Source organism: Schistocerca cancellata, chromosome 6, assembly GCF_023864275.1.
Source record: "Schistocerca cancellata isolate TAMUIC-IGC-003103 chromosome 6, iqSchCanc2.1, whole genome shotgun sequence".
NCBI lineage: Eukaryota > Metazoa > Arthropoda > Insecta > Orthoptera > Acrididae > Schistocerca > Schistocerca cancellata.
The window spans coordinates 15,124,812-15,148,158 of record NC_064631.1 but is presented as its reverse complement, the minus strand read 5'-3'; the positions used below and the strand labels follow the sequence as shown (position 1 = coordinate 15,148,158).

Sequence of the window (23,347 nt, the reverse complement as noted above, 5' to 3'; positions counted from 1 at the left end):
AAATCCTGCCTCGGGCATGGATGTGTGCAATGTCCTTAGGTTAGTTAGGTTTAAGTACCGTATTTACTCGAATCTAAGCCGCACCTGAAAAATGAGACTCGAAATAAAGGAAAAAAAAATTCCCGAATCTAAGCCGCACCGGAAATTTGAGACTCGAAATTCAAGGGGAGAGTAAAGTTTTAGGCCGCACCTCCAAATCTAAACAAAGTCGGTCCATTGTAATATGAAACACAATTTAGGTCGAATGAATGACAATACAGCTACAGTAGTTTGGTTCGAGTCGTAAGCTTAGCAGTTAAGCTTTACCAGGTAGCCATTGCTATGCGTCAGGCGCTCCGTCCGTATTTATACGGGTACCCTTCCTTTTTCACGTGCTTCGTCTGGTTTGAATCGATTGCTTATTTTGCTTTGATCTGATAAGTGCTGTTTTCTTTGTTATACGTGTTTGCGTCACTCTAAGCTGAAAATGCATTACTGTACTGTCACGCATTGTTTGTCGCATTCTGATAGTGCGTGTTTACGGCCTGTCTCCGCTCGCGGCATGGCTTGCTTTTGTGCGCGCTACCGCCGCTTACAATTAAAAAAAAAAAGAGAGAGAGTAATCGTCTCATTAGCGAAACAGTCAAGAGACTGCTATTTGTTGTTACTTACACTGCTGCTTTCTTTGATAATGATCAACAAGAACCAAATAATACACTGCGTATGATAGAACATGTTCTGAACGAGAGTTAGGCGAAAATGTTTCTCCGTTTGAAAATCTTTGCGGCCTCTCCTTTAGTACATCAAATTTTGCACAGAAATTAGTCGCCTTAGAATTAAAAATCTAGTCAGTTGCTGTGCTTCATTTCTGACTGTATCACTATTAGGCATAAGAATGATACGAATATAAACATGACACGATACGTATATTCTTCCGTGTTTGCTGTTGTCTCACTCTAGTTTCGTAGTTTATTAGGCAGGCAGGATTTAAATGAGATAGCAGCAAACACGAAAGAATACATGACAAAATGTTGATTTTCGTATTATTCTTATGGTGAAGAGAATACTGCATGTGATTCACATTTCATCAGGTTCCTATTAGCAACCATCTCTTCTCACAGGTAGGAAAAAATTCAGAAAGTAGAGTTGGCCATATTGACAAACATCCCAAACAGTCTTGCATGTCGGATTTTCGTAGTACATTGAAATTCTGCTACATTCGAAGATGAACAATACAGAATTTGTATTTACTTCGTTGGATAATGTATGAAAATGCAGTGGTCGAAACTTGGGGCGGAGGAAAAAAAAGCTCGTCTTCCACCTTTTTTTTTTTAAATTTATTTACTGAGGCGGAGGTTTTGGCGCCAGTATTTATCTTTGTACCTACAACGCATGCCTGTGTAGCGCTACATATATTTGACGGCAGAAGTTAGTTGTGGCGGCACCTACCAACATTTCTCAGAACTTCCACTTGCTTTGCACTCGATTCTAAGGCGCAGGCGGCTTTTTGGATTACAAAAACCGGGAAAAAAAGTGCGGCTTAGATTCGAGTAAATATGGTAGTTCTAAGTTCTAGGGGACTGATGACCTCTGAAGTTAAGTCCCATAGTGCTCAGCCATTTGAACCACTCTGTGGTTCATTAGTGAAGTGGTTAGCATATTAACCTATCACGCTAGAGGTCTTGTCAGGAATTATTAAAACTTTGTATTTCTGAATCTAATCTAGAGTTTATCATTTTTATTGAATGGTACAAATTTAATTTTATTTATAACCTTGGAATCAGCCTGTGCCTTCAACAATCTGCTACAAAGTGCCAGTGAGGACTGCTTATCAATTGGTAATGCAGCAGCTCCAGTAACAAGTGAGAATAGTTTCAGGTAACAAATGATAGTGAGAAATTAACTTGTCCAAAGCAAACAATTTTAGTTGAGCGGCACATAGTTGACGACTACTTTCTCAGAAACATTACCAGTCATGAGGTGGTGGGTAGCTTAGGGCAAGAGTTTAAAATTAAGGACTATGTAACGCATCTTGTACTGCAGTTCAATCATTAATCTCACATAATCAGCTCTCGAGGGAGCATGTCTCATTTCAGACAGACCTTGTGTAGCCCCTTCCAACATTGCTCAGACAATTAAAAGCATTTGTGAAATGACTTGCAATGTTCGTGGGTTATCTATAACAGCAGTAGCCTGTGGAAACACTTGCTAGTGACGAATGTCACAGCAAGTAATTTTATACTACATAAGTGCAGACCACCATTGTGGAGTAAATTCATAAAAATATGGTCATGACTGAATTATCCAGGCTTCAATAGTGTAGGTGAAGACAAGATCTGCACACTGTTTAAACGTGTGTGTGTGTGTGTGTGTGTGTGTGTGTGTGTGTGTGTGTGTGTGTGTGTGTGTAGGGGTAAGGTATGCACATACCTAGTGAGGAAACATTCCATTGCTGAACTGTTGCTGCAGACCATTGGTGTCACTTGCCTGCAGTAAATTATTTGTCCAAATCTATGCGGGAATCGTACATTTTAAAATGTATTTCTCAGTTTGTCTACATAAGAGAAATGTTTCTTTGCATCTTGAAGGCGTGAACAGCTGATGTGACTCAGTAAATACAGTGAAATTTTTCTCAAGATGACAATTGTCCAATTAGATCATTTAAACTGGTTACAATTTGTCCTTTATTGCAATTTGGAGAATATTGTGAGCAAAATTAACGAACCAAAATTGCTTGACAACCACTACTACCCCATGTGTGTGTTCAACTGTAGTTAAATGTGAATAATTACTGGGAGTAAATACTAGAGCAAAAGACTCAAAAATTGTCAGTTATACTTTTTGCTGTTAGTGGGTAGTGAATGTTAAATAGGGTCCCTCCTTTAGTTATGATCCACTGAACACGCCAACAACGAACCATCTTGTGTTAATGACTAGAGAATGCTAACATAATGTTGAAAACCATAAATATGTACAGGTAACCCTCCCTGTCATTTGAAGGCATTTTTCAGATTTGTGTCTTGAAAATGATGGGTTTTCTTGTTGCAAATATTATAGTTCTTGGGTTTATCCAGTCACATTCCCACATGTAACTGGAGCGTGCTAAGCAAAGCTTAACTTGTCCTTGGGCAATGTTGATTATAGTTTGCATACTTTATAGAATACAAATTCATGAGCAGTAAAGGCTAAGTAATAGTATGTGCACAATAATTGATATGGCAAACATTTTAAAACCACGAGTCTACATGTAATGCCACTGCTCAGTCAAATGTCCAAATCGTCTGATATTTTTGTTACCCAGAGCACAATATCGGCCTTTTTGGTGTTTTCTCTGTGACAGGTGAATGATAACCAGCATGGTAATGACTGACTTCAAAGCAGGGTATGGCAAGAATTGTTCACAGAACTACTTGAAACTGACCACTTTCATTTCTGAATGGTAATCACTTATTTTTCTTACACCTAAATACAAGTTTAATCTCACGAGCAACCTAGATAGGCAGTGTGCAAAATATTATCCCAGAACCTTTTCTTATGGGAACTTCAAAAATATCAGTCACTCATTTTCCAGCTGGTATTCAGGGCATGATCACACTTGTTTGATTAAGTTAACACTGTTTAACTGCCTTCTCGTGAATCATCCACATTTGTAAGGGATATGGTTTGTGATGCACCTGTCACTTCTGTCAATAAATTTAACATACTTGAAGCCAGTGTGTCTTAAAATGCTTTGCATTGATGAAGTGCTAACTTTGAAGACAATTTTCTTATGCATAACTAACACATTTTGTGATGTCACTTATTCACTACTAATACACAGTTCAAACACAAAATACTTTTAAAATATTGGCATCAAAACCATCCATTTGTAATAAGTTTAATGATTTGTAAACCAGGCCATACAAAACAAAATTTGTGGATTCTGCAACTGAAGCTTTCATTTATTATTCTCTGCAGTTTGCTCTTGTTTTCAGAATGTCAAAAATAGGAGTCCCACTTTCAGATGCGTGTTCAAAAAAAGGCATAAAGCACCTCACCTGCTTTTGAAACACTCCACCTCACCTGACATTTCCAAATCACACAAACATTTATAGATAAATTCATAACTATGCTGCTACAAGAAAGTAACATGGATATCTGAATGAATCTCTCTCTGTGAATGAATCTGCGTTGTCACGAAATTATGCAGCATGTGGGAGATGTTCTCAGTCTAGTTGCAACTAATGGGTAGCTGCTTAGAGAGAGAGAGAGAGAGAGAGAGAGAGAGAGAGAATGAATCTCATTGGCTGCTAGTTGTTAAGAGAAGGGGGTCCACAGAATGGCTGCAAATTTGGCCACTAAATGGAGTGAACTATGGTTAGTTCCTTGAGGAGGAGAGGGGTATAGTTTAGGGAAAATTAAAAGGATAGGTCACTCAGGACGAGGTGACCCAACTGTTGAGGGATGAAGTAAAACAGGTAATTATTGAATGTACAGTTAATATCACTGGAAGGCAAAAGAATTTCCCTAAATTTGGAAAAAAAGTCTCAAAGAAAATTTGTCTAAAGTGGGGAAACGTTGGCCATTTGCCTAGGTTCTTGCAAAAGTGAGACCACAGGAATTTGTATTAAAGGTGTGCATTGCTAAATGTTCATAACAGACCCAGATGGCTCCTTGCTAACAGAAAGAAGTGACATTGCTAACAGATGGAAGGAATATTTTAATGAGTTACTAAATGTTCCAACTATAAGCGTCTCTCAGGAAGATGACAATGAATATCTAACTGCTGACCCATCGGACGAAGAGCCCAGCTTAGCAGAAATTAAAGAAAGCATCAAGAAGCTGAAGAGACATAAAGCTCCTGGAAGTGATGGTATAGACACAGATATATGGAAGCTCAGTAAATTTCCTTTTGTAAACTGCTTACACAAAATCATCACCAACATCTGGAAGCAGGAACAGGTCCCACATGATTGGAAAGAAGTAGTTGTGTGCCCTATATACAAGAAGGGGGACCCAACAAATTGTTCAAACTACAGAGGAATTGCGTTACTAAACACAACATATAAAATTCTGACAAATATACTGTTAGCAAGGATAAGCCCTTACGTTGAAGCTCCCTAGATGATGCCCAATGTGGATTTAGACCTAACAGATCGACTATTGACAATATATATGTCCTAAGGATGTTGGGTGAAAAGAAATATGAATTCAATCAAAATGTACATATGCTTTTCATTGATTTTAAAAAAGCTTTTGACAGTATCAACAGGGAATATTTATGGAAGTGCATGAGGCAGATTGGCATCCCTAACAAATTGATAAATTTAATAAAAGCTTGCACTTTAAACTCAAAATACAAAATAAAAGTAGCTGGCAAACTTTCTGAAGACTTTGAGGTTAAAACTGGAGTCAAACAAGGGGATTCACTCTCACCAGTTCTTTTTAACATAGTAATCAATAGAATAATCCAAAAAGTAAAGCTACTACAAATTGGAGCACAACTGGAAAGCAAAATTAACATTGTAGCATACGCCGATGACATTGCATTATTATCTGACAGTGAGAATGATTTGAAGCTTCTTACAGCACAATTAATTAAAGCCACAAATGGCACAGGCCTCCAGCTGAATACAGACAAAACAATGTACTTTATCTTATCCCGCTATCCATCAAATAATAATGTACTGCAAATTAATAACACAGCTTTCACAAAGACAAATGAATTTAATTACCTTGGTACAATAGTAACCTCTGACAACTCCATAAAAATTGAAATAGAATCACGAATTCAGAAGGCTAACAAATGCTACTATAGTCTCTTGACAGTTTTCAAAAGTAAGTTAATATCTAGGAACACCAAACTACAAGTATACAAATCATTGATTATACCAGTACTCACCTATGGATCTGAAACCTGGACTCTCACAAAAAAAGAGGAAAACAGATTAAGAGTATTTGAACGAAAAATTTTGAGAAAAATATTTGGACCCATAAGAGATAGGATCAGTGATGAATGGAGATTGCTAAATAACAATGAAATTTACAAATTATATAAAGACTCCGATATAGTGGCCAAAATTAAAGCCAAAAGACTGAAATGGATAGGGCATGTCATCAGAGCACCACCAAACAGGACCATCAAGAAAGTGACTGAAGAGATTCCCACCGGAAGACGACCTCTTGGACGCCCACGCATGAGATACTTGGACAATATTCAAGACGATCTCAGAAAACTAGGACATGACAGACAGTGGCAAATTACTTGTAAAGACAGAGCAAAGTGGTTCAACATTGTCCATTCTGCAGCAAAAAGCCTTCATGGATTGTAATGCTTAATAATAATAATAATAATAATAATAAATTGCTAAATGTAATCATGCAAGATCTATGTGAGTGCTTGAGAAATATTTGCCAGACATTAGGATGTCAGAAAAGCATGGTCTGTATTGTGCAAACTTTCTTGGGCATAAAAAATAGTGGAGTGCATTTTGGACATCTTCTGATGGTGTATGCATTCTTGAATTAGTGACTAGTAATCCCGATTCTTTAACACATGCTGTCTTGTCATAATGCCCTAGCAATAACACTAGCACTGTGCCTATGACAATGTGTTACAGAATTCAGATTACAAATGAATTAAATATTTGATGTCAAATATGTAAGTCACTATCATTCTCAAATACTGGTATTGTGTAAGCTTTTGAACACAGCCTTAAGCTGCCTTGAGAGAGAGATTGTATCTGTTAACGAGGAAATTGACTTTAAATTCATTCAATAATAATATAAAACATTGAAAATCAGTTTTCAAAAATATAATTTAACTGGTCAGAACATACCCTTATAAATGTTGTATTCTGCAAAATTTCGGCAAGGAAAAAGGGATGAAGAAAAATGACAGGCAAGATACTGTTAAATAGACAATCTGCAATTACATTGGGTGCCTCCCGAGTGTTAGCGGTTTAATCCTATGCACAAGAATATCACCTGATTTAGCTGAAACTTTTGTGTAATTAGTTTATACTGCCTTTTGGTTCCTTAAATCAGCTTCCAGAAAGTTTCAGCTAGTAGCGGATAAACTTGCATACAAGAATGTTTCCTATTTATGTTACTTTTGCACTTTTTATCCAGTAATTGTCTACAGCTTATGTTGCCTTTAGTTCAGGGTGTCCTAGGTTCAATTCCTGACCAGGCTTTGATCCACTTGGGACCTGGGAGTGGTATTGTCATCAATATGCACATTGCTGAAGTGGCACCAAAGGTCAGTGGCCAAATAGGATCTCTCGGCTAATGACGTGAGATGATCATGTCATTTTCATCTAGTAAGTGCCTCATAAGGCCTGTGAAGCAATGTTGTACTCTTGAACTAAGTAAACTCGTTAAGTGTACAACTTGCACATCTCACTCATAATACATTGTGGCTTCATTTTTCTTGTGGTGTTATGCACCACATTTTGGGAAAATTCATGTAAAACTCATTTTAACACATGGCTGTGGGTACAAGTATGGCCATTAACCCTCGAGTGGGCGAGCCTATGTATAAAGTGTGCAACTCACAAATACTGTTCCATTGACAGTTGAGCCCATACATATTACTTTGTTAGCTGAAGCAGTAATGAAGGAATAAGTTCTGTTGTCGTATATCGAGCGAGGTGGTGCAGTGGTTAGCACACTGAACTCGCATTCAGGACGACGACGGTTCAATCCCGCATCTGGCCATCCTGTTTTAGGTTTTCCGTTATTTCCCTAAATCCCTCCAGGCAAATGCTGGGATGGTTCCTTTGAAAGGGCACGGCTGACTTCCTTCCCTAATCCGATGAACTGTTTGGTCGCTTCCCCCAAACAACACAACATAACCCAACCCTCTGTTGTCATAGGTCCAAGTGAGCAGCAGTAATATAAAATAAACAGCAAGCTAGCTGAGAAATTTACTGTTGTTGCAAGAAAATGACCTGGATTTAGAGCTGTCAGCACAATCAGGCATTTATCTGCAAGATAATTAGCAATCAGAAAAGCGGTTTGGCATCTGATGCAACTGGGATGTTTAATGCTTAGAGAGGATCATGACTGTGAGGTAACGTGTGTGGCAACAAAGTGATAAAAGAAAGGTGAATTTATTGTTTGATTAAACAATGATTTAGCTCACATTACTTTTATCACTCAGTGGAAAATCCAGGATGGTATGTAACAACATTGTGGGTGACAATCTATTTGTTGTGCCGATCTGCGACTCAGCATCTCTGCTATAGGGCGAGTAGAAACTTGTATTTCATTGTTGTTCAGTTACTAGGAGTGAACTGTAATCTTATTCTTACTGTTTACCTCAGTAACCTAAATACACCTATTCTTTACATGTGTACAAAGTACACTGCACACCTACTTGTGGTGTGAAAAATTGTGCCAAGAGAATGCTACCAGCCAAATTCATATTCAGTGACCTGTTGAAATTTGGTGTTCTGTACCTACTTAACACTGATTGCTAACCCAATGCACACATTAGTTTCATTTGAGTTATTTGATATGTTCATGCCAAACGTTATTTCAATCTTAGAAACCTGTTTTATTACCACTACAAACAGCACTTCAAATGAGCAAAGTGCATCCTTGGCAAAGAAGGAAAAAATGCCTTTGAAAACAATGAGCACATTCATATGAATTAAAATGCATTATTAAATATTACCTGTATCCATTATGAGACAAAAATGCTAGCTAATCGTGTGTAGTTGTACAGAAGTTCAAAGAACTGAGGATTGTTTGGACAGTCACTACATTTGGCCTGCTTTAGTGAACTTTCTACGCCTCATGACTTGCTGTTTCCTTTTAGACTGTGTGATTCACAGTAAGTAGTCCCTTCGTTACTTTTATTCTGTAATCATACAGCATTCATTTTACTACATGTTGTATAGAGAATGCAAATAGAAAGGAATCATGTCAGTTACGCTGGAACAAGCTTTCTAGACTTGCAAATGGTCTTCTGTTTACATATGTGAAGATTCTGTGACAAGCAAGGATGTGGCTTCCTGGGCTTGTGCCATACACTTAAGAACTTAAATAAGTCACGTGCACTACACATCAACTCATGAATCCTTATGGTAAAGTGCCGAAGCATTTGCAACTGAATTACCAGAGTTCGAACCGCTCATGAAAACTAGTGATGCTCACATAACAACAGAACAGAAAACTGGTTGAAACCTGAAATTGATAGCAGTGAGACATCTGGGGAAAATTTAAGTGTATATTGAAAGGACACACAAAAGGGAAGTGGAGGTGGTGTATTTGTCGCAGTAGACAAACTCAAATCCAGAGAGATAGAAATTGAAGCTGCATGCGAGATTGTTCGTGCAAGACTCAGTATCGTGTGTGAATGTAAAATGATGATTGGATCCTTCTATTGCCCTCCATACTCATCTAATGTAACTAAAAACCTCAGTTCAATTGTACATACATTCCCCAGTCGTACTGTAATCATTGGTGGAGATTTTAAACATTCTACAATTATGTGGGAAAATTAGTTTTGTTAGTGGACATCCTGTGGAACTTTACTAAATGCCCTCTTTGAAAACTACCGAGAACAGATAGTCAGGAACCCCACCCAGAACTGAAATACAGGGTGCAGGCGAGGTTTTCTACCAGTTGCTGGAGGTTATTCCTTAGGTTATTTGGAACAAAAACATGTAAATACAGTAATGTGATCAGACCCATAATTAAGGAGCTACAACAGAGTTAAGAAACATGCCACGGTGTATGGAGTGCTACACGTGTTCACTGGACCACGATCAGTCTTAGGTAGATAAGTGCAGCGAGTGGTATGTTTGCATAACAACAACGTTGTTGATACTGCAGTCACTATTTACTGTTACTGTCTCCTGTGTACAGTACACTTTTGCAATGCCATACATTTTGAGCTTCTGTGATGGTAATGCGAAAGCTGCTTTTGCCGAATATCACCGTCAGTATCCTAATCGTAGAATTCAGAGTGCCAGAAACTGGTACTCTTTCCAGTATTCATATTCACTACGAAAGACATGACATTCAAGAAGAGGAAAACAGTCTTACTTCAGCAGAGTGCCTAGCTACCTGACTGAACGTTTCACAATCTATATGTAGGATTCTTCATGAGAATGGACTGTATCCTTTTCATGTGCAGAAAGTTCACCATTTAGAGCCACACGATTGTGCCAACCGTTTGCACTTTTGTAACTGGTTAAATAGAAATTGGCAGCTCTATTGCTTCATAAAGTTCAGTGATGAGGCAACCTTTACAGGAGATGGTATGAACAACATGTATGCCTGGGCAGATGAAAATCTCAATTTCAACTCAGATTCGGTGTCAATGCCTGTTGTGCTGTTGTATGTGACCAGTTACTGGGGCCATTTATTCTCTCAGGACATTTAAATGGTCAGATGTACAGTAACTTTTTTACATGGAGACTTAACGCAGCTTCTTGAAAATGTTCCTCTGGAAACAAGATGCCACATGTGCGTCCAACATGACGGGGCACTTGTGCACACTACCACCATGTGGCAACAGCTTATCTTAATCAGCAATTCCCACATCGATGGATAGGTCGCGAGACCCTATCAACTAGCCTGCCAGATCCCGAGATTTAACACCCCTAGATTACTGCATGTGGTGGTGGATGATAAGACATGTATGAAGTTTAGGTGGAAACACAAGAAGAATTGATATAATGCATTTTCGATGCCACAACGTCAATAAGGAAAGCATGTGAAATTACGAAATGCTACTCACGCGGTTCACTCCTGTGCGAATCTTTGTCTTCAAATGCAGGGAAAAAAATGTCTAACACTTTCTTTAAATCCACTCTGAATGCAAGAGACTGTTACAAAATTGTGTAAATTGATTATTATGTGCATTTTTTGATAGTGAAATCCTACAATAAAATCTTTCTGCCATTTTCCTGAGTTTTTTCAATAGTACCCTCCAGAAACGGGGAAAACCTCCTGACTCATGCTGTATATTGAATCTAATGGCAATAAATAGACCTGACATCTTTCAGGATGTCCACATTGAAACTGGTGTCAGTGACCATGGTGTGGTTGTGGGAACAATGATCACCAAAGAAGAAAGGACAACTAAAACAAGCACAAAGATATCTACAAACTAGATAAAAAAGTCAGTAGTGTCATATCTCTTATGAGGAACTTGTAACTTTCAGCACAGGTCAGGAGCATGTAGAGGAACTCTGGCTCAAGCTTAAAAGAATAGTTGATGCACTGGATAGATATGTACACAATAAAACCATTCATAATGGGAGGGAACTTCCATGGTACACAGTCACTGTAAAGTAATGTCTAAAGAAACAGTTATTATTGCATAACAGGTGTGAAACAAAGCGTAGGGCTATAGCTAAGAACGATTAGATAGAAAGATGCTTTATGAAATCCATTTGGCTGTCAATAGAGCAATGTGTTGTGCCCTCTGTGAATACTGTAGCAGAATGTTTAATTACATTTCACAAAATACAAAGCAATTCTGGTTGTATTTAAAGGCTGTCAGTGGCACCAAAGTTAACGTCCGCTTCCTAGCGAATCATTAAAATTGAACAAAGCTTCAGGCTGTGATGGAGTCCCTATCAGATTCTATATTGAATTTGCAGCCGAGTTAGCCCCTCTTTTTAACTATAATCTACTGTACATCCCCCAAACAAAAAACCATGCTCAGTTCTTGGAAAGAGACATGTGTCCCCGTCTACAAGAAGGGTAGTTAGAATCTCAAACATAATGAAGTACCTTTAACAGAATGACTTCCTCAATGCAAAAAAGCACAGATTTCGAAAACACTGATCATGTGAAACCCACCTCACACTTTTCTATGACATACTGCAACCAGGTAGATGCAGAGTTTTTTGATTTGCAAGAAGCATTCGACTCAGTACTGCACCTACACTTATGTCAAAAGTACAATCATATGGGGTATCAAGTGAAATTTTGTGACTGGATTGAGGACTTTTTTGTAGGGAGGACACAGCATGTTATCGTGGATGGAGATTCGTCATCAGATGTAGAAGTAACTTCGGATGTATCCCAGGGAAGTGTAAGGAGACCCTTGCTGTTGATGTTGTATATTAATGACCTTGCAGACAATATTAATAATAAAATCAGGCTTTTGCTGATTAAGCAGTTACGTATAATGAAGTATTATCCGAGAGAAGCTGCATAAATATTCTCTCAGATCTTGATAAGATTTCAACATCAATGAGTCACTGTTGGAATTGTGAAACTCTTACAAATACCTGGGAGTAACACTTCATAGGGATATGAAATGGAATTATCACATAGGTTCAGTCGTCAAGTAGTTGACTTCAGTTTATTGGTAGAATACTGGGGAAGTGCAATCAGAAATGGTTCAAATGGCTCTGAGAACTGTGGGACTATACATATGAGGTCATCAGTCCCCTAGAACTTAGAACTACTTAAACCTAACTAACCTAAGGACATCCATGCCCGAGGCAGGATACGAACCTGCGACCGTAGCGGGCATGCGGTTCCACACTGAAGCACCTAGAACCGCTTGGCCACACCGGCCGGCGAAGTGCAATCAGTCTGCAAAAGAGATTACTTACAAAACACTCATGTGACCAGTTCTAGAATATTACTGAAATGTGTGGGACCTGTACCAGATAGGACTTAACAGGGGATATTGAACATATAGAGATGAGGGCAGCACAAATTGTTACAGGTTTGTTTAATCTGTGGGAGTGTGTCACGAGGATACTGAAGGAACTGAACTGGTAGACTCCTGAAGACCAGCATAAACTTTCCCGAGAAAAGTTTGTTAATAAGAGTTTCAAGAACCAGCTTTAAATGATTACTCTAGTGATATAGTACAACCCCCCTACAAATCACTCACATAGGGATCATGAGGATAAGTTTATTCCCATACATGAATGGAACAAGAAGAAACCTTAGTAACTGGTACAATGGGACGAACCCTCTGCCATGTACCTGAAGGTGGTTTGTGGATTGTATATGTAATTAGAAGCCTAAAGAAGTCCATTGTATTGCTAGCAGGATTCGTGAATCTTGTTTTGTAAATGAGATGTTGGGATATGGTTCATACTGTCTCACCTGATTAACTAATGCCATTGTCTTATCAAATATTTCAAGTGTTTGTGTATCTTCAGATGCTACACTGCCATGAAACGTATTTGAATTCCTTGCAGTCGTCACTGAAAGTTTTTGCATTTGAATTCCAGCTATCCTCCTGAGTTTCGTTATCTTCAAACTCAAAATCACTGTCAATTAATATCTTCAGTAACTTATCGGCAGTGAATTTACTGTTCTTTCTACTGTTTTTAATGTAAGTTGATCAGTTGCTGTTTTGAGTAATGTCCATCAGATGACTAAATAAGAAAACAAAACTGTAGGATAAAGTGTTCATGGAGACACTGTTCTTTGTATAAACACGTGTTCACATCTAGATTGATTAATAAATGAGAGACTGGCTCATTGGTCATGGAAAGGCTTGTAAGCATTAGCAGCATTGGAAAGCAATACAAAATCTGTTCTTTTGCAGTGTCAAGAGGTTGTGAACTTATGACTGTAAGTGAACATGTCTTGATACATGAAATTCTTCCCGTCAGAGGTGACCCAAAGTTTGCAGCCAAATAATCAGATTATTTATACAACTCAGAATTAAAGAGTACATGTTCTATGCTAATCTAAAGTCAATTGATTCTTAGAGGGCTGCCACAGTGTTATTAAAATTCTGAGCATCTTCTGAAGCATGCTTTATGAGAAATTCTCGAGGCATATATTATCATTTCTCTATCCCTAGAACTTATTGGACAACTCACTAATCACTTCCTTTCCCCAATATGTAATGCTAAGTTGCCCTGCCAGTCCAAAGAGTTTCAACAGTGCATTAATGAATTAGGGTCTCCTTCATGAGTATACCACACAGAACATTTACATAAGGTGTACAAAAATTTTCGCTACCAGTCACAATAAACGGTTATTTATTTGTCACATGACCAGTTTCGGGCTTGTGCCCATCCTCAGGTGTCATGTACATGTTTAATATAATAGAGGGAAACATTCCACGTGGGAAAAATGTACATAAAAAACAAAGATGCTGTGACTTACCCAACGACAAAGCGCTGGTAGACAGACGCAATAAAAAACACACACACACACACACAAATTTCAAGCTTTCGCAACCCAAGGTTGCTTCAACAGGAAAGAGGGAAAGACGAAAGGGTGTGTGTGTGTGTGTGTGTGTGTGTGTGTGTGTGCGCGCGCGCTAGTGTATACCTGTCCCTTTTGTCCCCCCCCCCCCCCCAAGGTAAGTCTTTCCGCTCCCGGGATTGGAATGACTCCTTACCCTCTCCCTTAAACCCCACATCCTTTCGTCTTTTCCTCTCCTTCCCTCTTTCCTGATGAAGCAACCTTGGGTTGCGAAAGCTTGAAATTTGTGTGTGCGTGTTCTTTATTGTACCAGCACTTTCTCATTAGGTAAGTCACAGCATCTTTATTTTTTACAAGTACATGTTTATATACAAGTGGGACAATTGCAAGTGGTGAGGCAGCATTTGTCGAAAATATAGCTGTACTTGTATAAAGATGAAGCATCGTTATTATAGTTACGTTGTGGTGACAGTTTTTCCACTTACTTGCACACTTGTTATCATATTTACGTCCATATTTCAGTTTTATAAAGCAACAAGTGTGGTACTAAGTGGAAAAACTGTCGCCACAGTGTAACTATAATAATGATGCTTCATCTTTATGTAAGTATAGCTGTATTTTCGATATTGCTGCCTCGCCACTTACAGTTGTCCCACTTTTATCCGTTTAGTCACCAACAAATTTTTTTTTATTTTATTTATACAGATTGCCAACAATATAAACATGTACATCAATGTATAAACACCTGAGGATGGGCACAATCCCGAAACTTGGTTGTGTGACAAATTAATAACCTTTTATTCTGACTGGTAGCAGAAATTTTTCTACACCCTATAAAGGGTGTAGGTCAACAGCCTCCACTATGCATAAAATTCACATTCATATAACTATGTGAGACTGCCGGAAAAGTCTTTTGGGATGTTATTCAACTCCTGTGTCACATTGGTTTGAATGTCAGTTATGTCATTTTAGTATTGACCCTTCATGTGAATTTCTGCACTTTTAGTTTTGTGATAGGTTCGTATTCACAGCACCCTGTCTTGTTGGCCATTATGCTTTCTCCAGAAAAGAACTGTTTTCATTTCAATTAAATCCCAACAGGTGGCCACAGTTTCTCATTTACCTTTACACACATTTTTCTCTTCTTCAAAACATTCTTTAGAATGTCTCGAACACTTGATTTAGAGAATTTTGCTCCACTGCAGTTTATGAGAACAAAGTTGACACACTATGGCTGCACGAACACTACTTAACACTGGTCAAATGCATATCTATTGTTTACAGTTGTCAGTTCAACCTGCCACTGTAGGTAGTTGCTTATCCAAGAATAAAATCGGCCTCTGAATTCTTTGGGTGGACAGTGTCTGTTGATTTACCGAAAATACTTTTTAAGAGAAGTCTGCAATAACTCTGTTACGGGCTGTATAATAATGTTAGTCTATATAACACAAACATAAAATAATTTTAAGTGTAATTAAATAATCTGAAATCTCGACATGTCTTTCCAGAAGATGACACAAATTCATTGCAGCTATTCAGTAAGTGCAGCACATGTGATATGACAGTGCACACCTGAGAGATCGACAACTTCTTAATGCTTTTGGAAAAGCATGTTGCTTAAATCATGTGGCACACTGAAAATACGCTTTGACGTCATGCTGGTATTTTGGCTATATAGAGTGCATAGTATATAAGGAAGTTGGCACATCTGCAACAGCATACAATGAGTAAAAATTGTGCTGCACTTGCTGGTGACAAAGGATAAAGGGAGCGGTGATTAAATCTGGACAAATGAAACTTTTTTAAAAGTAAATTTAATAAAACAAAATACGAGTGAAAATGAGAAGCCTTCTACATATAAGTAGTGATATCTTTCAAGAGTAACATTACTGGGTGTAACCCCCTTCAGCCACAATGACCACGTCCAATCTCGTCATGAAGCACTCGTATGCACTCTTTGAAACAGCGCTGTCCGTATTTGCGAATGCTGCAATGACAGTGGTGCGTAGTGATGCGACATTGGGGTGCCTCATCTTATTGGTAACTCTTTCGACTATACACCAAACATAATAGTCGAGGGGGCTCAAATCCAGGCTATTCGGGAGCCAGAACTCCTCTGACCAGAACATGTCGACGTTATCTCTGAGCCACTTTTAGACTAAATGGCTCACATGAGTTCCTCTTCTACCATCTTATGCATTGTTCACTCACTGACATTCAATACCGATGCCAATTTCCTCAGCGATTGCCCCAGGTCCTCCAAAATCAGTGCCCAAGCCTTTTCAATGACTACCGCAGTTCGTGACACGCGTTTGCTCAAATGAGGTTTCCTCACCAGATTTGCGGACCCTTCTCCAGATTTCTCCAGGGCATTATACTTGGCCACAATATCATAAAAAGTTTATCTCAGGTACTATGATGTATCATGCAGCGTAACTTGCTGTGACAGTGCGAGAGAGAGAGAGAGAGAGAGAGATTGTTTATTACTCTGTGGCGGCGGTCAGCGCTCACCTAATTATTCTTAGAAGATAGAGCTTTTGTTCTTCTTAAGAGTAAATTTCACTAGGTGATGTAAAAATCGACACCATTGCCAGTTTTTGATTCACATTGTAAAATATATGTGTGTATGGAAGGAAATCAGTTAATAGAACAATAAAATATTGTTCATTTCAAGAAGGTACGTGTTATTACACACCCAGCGTATACTTCTATTGTGATTTAATAATAAATACCAGCTTGAGAACAGTTCCGATTGGAGCGTTCAGTTCTAGTGAAATAGTTCGATGTTTTCTTCGGAAAAGAAGTCACTTCATGGATCATTCAAAATCCACAATAGTGCCTGGACATTTCTCAGAACTGAAAGCAATCTGATTGCTATGCAACAGAGCCCCGAAGAATATTTCTCCGTATTTTGGTTACCACTTTCAGCTCAACACGGTATCTGCAGCAGATTTCTACAACAGCGGAAGCGTGTAATCGCTATCAGTTTCACACATCGCCCTGTGTAAGCTGTATGTATTTACCCACAAAAGTGAACATACAGTTACTCACACACATAGAAAGACAATACGAGATGGTGTGGGAAACATTTCAGTATAAAGGTCCTGTAGAGCTAAACAGTAATTAGCCTAATTTAAGTAGTAGTGGTAAACAAAAAAAATTTTCTTGTTTTTTCAAAGGAGCCTTTATAGTACCTAAAGAATCAAATTATTTCAGTGGGTGAACACTCAGCATGAAGACTTTCAATAATCGTGGCTCTTCATTTGTACTCTGCACTTGCGCATAACATGTTGGCCTTTTGAGGTTCTGACTGTTTACAAGATGCCTACTGCTTTGAAGAACACCAATCGCAACCTCCAGTGGAACTACGATATGGCGAGAAATTCAAATTTAAATGCTACATCCTATATATATTGAAAATCAATATGCTAACAACTGTTGTCCTGAAGGAGAAGGAAATCTTTTATAATCTATTGGCAAATGATGTGAGCTCTGGGGTTTAACAGTTTATTGCAGTATTTATAACTTAAGCTTTAACATAAAAGTAATATTTCATGATTACAGTAGAAAATTTCCTTTCGATGTTTAGATTGTGGTGATGAAATAAGTTGGAAGTGAGACATTAAGAAACACAAAATTCTGTCTTAGTAATTTTACATAACTGGCTTCCACTTGTTTTACAGCATCCTCTCAAACAGATTTAACAGCAATTAAATAATGATGCCACTGGTTGATCTGAAATACTGTGAATTTTTATGTTGGATTTCTTTTCTCTGCAATGTAAATAATATATAGGAGAGGCCCTGCCAAGCCAAGTGACAAAATAAAAAGTAGTAGTGGTTTCCATGATAATCCACAATCATCTCCATTGCATCGCCACAATGAGCTTGTATCTTGCACTGATACTGGTATTTCAGTTAATTCATTTAAATCCCTTCTGTCATCACTTAGTTGTATATCACCTTTCAGTATACAGTTTGTAGACTGGTTATTTAAATGGCTCAGAGCATTGCTAACCAGCTTCTTGCTGTCAAATATTTTTAACTTTTCTTCATCTGGCGGTAAAGATGGAGGAATACTGTTGGCCGTTAACCTGTGGGAGAGATCAGCTTCAGCATGTGTGCTATGGATCTCTGCTGTCAGTGTCAGTGAGTCATCTTTTACATTATGTCTGATATTTTCTGCCTGGAGTTTCTCTATTATGAAAGAACCAGGTTTAATTGGAATCTTCACTATTCTCAATGCATATATTTCATTTTCCTTATGAATTTTATTGATTCTTTTCAGCTCAGCAATCTGCAACAGGCAACACAGATTACAAAATAAATTGCCAATTATAATTTGAAGAAAAAAAAAAAAAACACTTCAAATACTCACTGAGCAATTAAAATCCAGGGACAGTGATTGTAACGTGTCTCCTTGTTGAAGTTCTTTTTCAACATAATGCTCCTCTTTCTTAGAGTGTAAAGGGAAATCATTGTCACTATCATCACTTTGATGGAAAATGAATTCAGTTTCCTCAAAATCATTAGGAGCAACACTTTTTCTGAAAATCAGAGAAGTCAGCCATTTTTTAATTAAAGTTAAAAATCTTACACCAAACATAATTAGAACAACAAATCTGAGGTCCATGTCCATCAAAACATAAATAGTTCACTTAAGGAATGTGTTGTAATATCTGCAATTGCTAAGCGTACCATTGCTTTAGCTTAGTTTTTGTCTGACACTTCAGTAGCTAATGTATCTTGCTACAGGTCCAGTCATTTACTGGAAGTATTTAAATCTAAAATATCTCACCCATACTACATATACAAGGTGTAAAAAATAAATAAAAATAAACTATGCACAAAAATTTTATTGTTTAGCGATGGTAAAAAGAAATCCATTTTTCATGCACAACAAGTGTCACAGGAGCTCTATTTCCCTGCTAGATTCCATGAAAGTTTTGAGGCTAGTGATGTTCAGAGATAGTGTTCAAACTCCTGTGTGATGAATATTACTTTAGAGATGTTGCTGAAAATGTCAAAGGTCATCCATTCACATTAATTCACAACTGCCAAGTGTGTGGTAGTGATTGTCTGATATGCTCAGAACAATGTGGTGTTTCAGAAATGATTGCTGCAACTTCAGCTAAATGGGCATCCGTCTCTTCTCTCTTCTGAAGTCTCTATAGATGAATTATGCACCTGATATTTCATTTATGTATTTAACCTGATCTGATTAGGGCCATCAGGCCCTGTCTTACACCAGACCAGGGTTTCACATGTATAGTGCATTTTTTTTACATCGCTATTACCTAAGAAATAACAATTTTAATATGGCACACAGTATTTAAATGCTTTGAGTCCCTAAAGCAGCAGCACGGATAAATTATACCGACTGTCACAAAATAGATGTTTTGTTTTCTGATCCTGACAGCCAGACAGTGGTCACTCGCATGTGCGTGTGCGCATTGTCTTATTTCACAAGAAGGCCTTCCAGCCAAAAGCTTAGCTGTTTAGTAGTATTTGTTCCCGTCTGCGACTCAACATCTCTGCTCTATGGTGAGTAGTAATCTATCCTTTTCATAACATTGAATCCAGTATGGAATAATGACAGTTCCAGCTTACATATTTTCAGAATCAAATGCTAATACTTCACTAGGCACTCGCCACACAATACTCATAATATGTAGAACAGCCTAACTGCTTAATAAGACCTCCAAGATTCTGGTAAATTTGTGAGGCAAACTAATGTGCACCACTCACTCGCACCATTTCCCATACAAAAAGATATCCGTAGAGATGTTGCTGACCTAAAACGATATTCATCACACGGCAGTCTGAACACTGTCTCTGAACATCGTCGACATCAAAACCATCATAGGAATAGTAAGGAAATGGTGCAGACATTTTTGTCACATAAACACACTAATAATATGAAAAAGAATGATAAAGTATCTCAAAAGTTAGGATAAGACACAGAGTGCTTGTTAATGGGAGAGGGACAAACAGACATGGCACAAGATCATTCTGAATATGGGTGTGCACACATCAGTTGCATATGATAATCCTCCAGCACCCTGCAATTGTTGGCGATTTTAAAGCTTGTGATTACAGTCAAACTGGTGAGTCACATTTATATTGTCAGGAACATGAATAGGAAAGATTAGCAAAATTAAAGGATAGTAATCAAGCTTGCACTGTTGGTGAAATAATTTATGCCAATGATGAGGCTGGATTGTGTAGTGGCAATTAAGAAGTCTTACAGAAGTAGGGAACCTTAGAAATATGGAACGTAATCTGAATGATAAAAAGCTACTCTGGATGATACTACAAGCAGCCAGCCATGTAGAGTGGAGTCACAAATATGACATTAACAGTAGTGGCAGTGTATTCTGGTAAGAATGATACACGCATATTTGACATTCTCCAGGGAACTGTTAGTCTTAAATGAATTACTTGACAACACCAACTGTAGCATTAGCCCTACTTCGTCACGTAAGAATAAATAGCTATGTTCTTGCCCATAATGTCAATCAATGTTATTTTAGCGTTTAGCACGAAACCAAGCAGAGGACATGCCTTCAAAAACAAGATGTGACAGTTAACACCTAACTCTGAGTTTATGTGATGACCTGTTGAAGAGAAGAGCAAAAGCTGATCAAAATTATCAAGGGAGGTATTTTCAACATGCACTATTAAGTTCACAGAGTGAGTACAGAAGGAGATAAAACTGATGGTGAATGGAGAAAAATAAAGCACAAACATGCAAAGATACACTCCTGGAAATGGAAAAAAGAACACATTGACACCGGTGTGTCAGACCCACCATACTTGCTCCAGACACTGCGAGAGGGCTGTACAAGCAATGATCACACGCACGGCACAGCAGACACACCAGGAACCGCGGTGTTGGCCGTCGAATGGCGCTAGCTGCGCAGCATTTGTGCACCGCCGCCGTCAGTGTCAGCCAGTTTGCCGTGGCATACGGAGCTCCATCGCAGTCTTTAACACTGGTAGCATGCCGCGACAGCGTGGACGTGAACCGTATGTGCAGTTGACGGACTTTGAGCGAGGGCGTATAGTGGGCATGCGGGAGGCCGGGTGCACGTACCGCCGAATTGCTCAACACGTGGGGCGTGAGGTCTCCACAGTACATCGATGTTGTCGCCAGTGGTCGGCGGAAGGTGCACGTGCCCGTCGACCTGGAACCGGACCGCAGCGACGCACGGATGCACGCCAAGACCGTAGGATCCTACGCAGTGCCGTAGCGGACCGCACCGCCACTTCCCAGCAAATTAGGGACACTGTTGCTCCTGGGGTATCGGCGAGGACCATTCGCAACCGTCTCCATGAAGCTGGGCTACGGTCCCGCACACCATTAGGCCGTCTTCCGCTCACGCCCCAACATCGTGCAGCCCGTCTCCAGTGGTGTCGCGACAGGCGTGAATGGAGGGACGAATGGAGACGTGTCGTCTTCAGCGATGAGAGTCGCTTCTGCCTTGGTGCCAATGATGGTCGTATGCGTGTTTGGCGCCGTGCAGGTGAGCGCCACAATCAGGACTGCATACGACCGAGGCACACAGGGCCAACACCCGGCATCATGGTGTGGGGAGCGATCTCCTACACTGGCCGTACACCACTGGTGATCGTCGAGGGGACACTGAATAGTGCACGGTACATCCAAACCGTCATCGAACCCATCGTTCTACCATTCCTAGACCGGCAAGGGAACTTGCTGTTCCAACAGGACAATGCACGTCCGCATGTATCCCGTGCCACCCAACGTGCTCTAGAAGGTGTAAGTCAACTACCCTGGCCAGCAAGATCTCCGGATCTGTCCCCCATTGAGCATGTTTGGGACTGGATGAAGCGTCGTCTCACGCGGTCTGCACGTCCAGCACGAACGCTGGTCCAACTGAGGCGCCAGGTGGAAATGGCATGGCAAGCCGTTCCACAGGACTACATCCAGCATCTCTACGATCGTCTCCATGGGAGAATAGCAGCCTGCATTGCTGCGAAAGGTGGATATACACTGTACTAGTGCCATTGTGCATGCTCTGTTGTCTGTGTCTATGTGCCTGTGGTTCTGTCAGTGTGATCATGTGATGTATCTGACCCCAGGAATGTGTCAATAAAGTTTCCCGTTCCTGGGACAATGAATTCACGGTGTTCTTATTTCAATTTCCAGGAGTGTAGATGGAAGAATTCTACCACCAAATAAATATAGACAATCATAATACCAAAAAGAACAAGGAAAGGAGTTTTCGAATCTGATCATCACCTTCTCCAAATTAAAGTAAAATTTATACCCATACCCAATAGACAAATCAAGAGAACCAACAGACCTTTCAGAACAGATCCAGAGTACCTACAAATAAACAAGAAAGAAATAATAGAAGAAATTATGAAAATCAATAGCAACAACTAGACAGAACTGTCAGAAACAATAAAAGAACTGATAAAATTGAGGCAACCACCGAGAAAAAGGAAACACAGATGGTGGAACATGACATGCGAAAGGGCTATAGAAGACAGAATACAAGCCTGGAAAAAATTTAACAGCCATAAAACACAAGAAAAATGGGAGGACTTCAACAGGATACAGAAAAACACTTCAAAAATAATCCGAAGAGAAAAAAGAGGTTACGAAAACAGCAGGTTGAAGGAGATAGAAGAAGACTTCACCAGAAACAACACATTTTTACAGAGTATTCCGAGAAAATATGACAGGATATCAGCCATCAAGCTTATGCTTCAAAAGACAAGATGGAACACTGGAGACAAATCCGAAGAAAAACTGTGAAATATTAGCCAGATACTTTGACACGTTACTTAACTGTGATAAACCAAAACAGAGATTACAGTTTACAAAACCAGAACCCAACCGGGACTCTGGACCCCCAACATATGAAGAAATCGTGAAAATAATAAAATCATTGAAAAATAACAGAGCACCAGGTGAAGATGGACTGATTGCAGAAATATGGAAATTAGACCATGAAAACATTACACCCAAAATTTATAGTATAATCAAAAACATCTGGGAAACAGAAAAGATACCAGAAGAATGGAAGTCAGCCCTAATACACCCCCTCCACAAGAAAGGAGATAAAACAGACCCTAATAACTATAGAGGAATTTCGTTACTGCCGGTGGCATACAAAATTCTATCAAAAGCTCTGTTAAAACGCCTAGAACCTCAGATAGATCCACAGATCGGAGAATACCAAGGAGGGTTGAGAAAGGGAAGATCA

The 23,347-nt window shown here is 39.1% G+C and overlaps 1 protein-coding gene across 1 annotated transcript in view; it reads right to left on the bottom strand.

The window, feature by feature from the left end:
* Positions 1 to 15,945: 15,945 nt before the first annotated feature.
* The window catches only part of LOC126191257 (lysM and putative peptidoglycan-binding domain-containing protein 3), a 79,860-nt gene continuing 72,458 nt past the window's right edge, over positions 15,946 to 23,347 (bottom strand). The window contains exons 2-3 of the mRNA XM_049932066.1: positions 18,487 to 18,655; positions 15,946 to 18,405 (exon numbers count right to left, since the gene is read on the bottom strand). Coding sequence (XP_049788023.1) covers positions 17,863 to 18,405; positions 18,487 to 18,655 — 712 coding nt within the window. The 3' untranslated portion in view covers positions 15,946 to 17,862. The remainder of the gene's footprint in view (positions 18,406 to 18,486; positions 18,656 to 23,347) is intronic.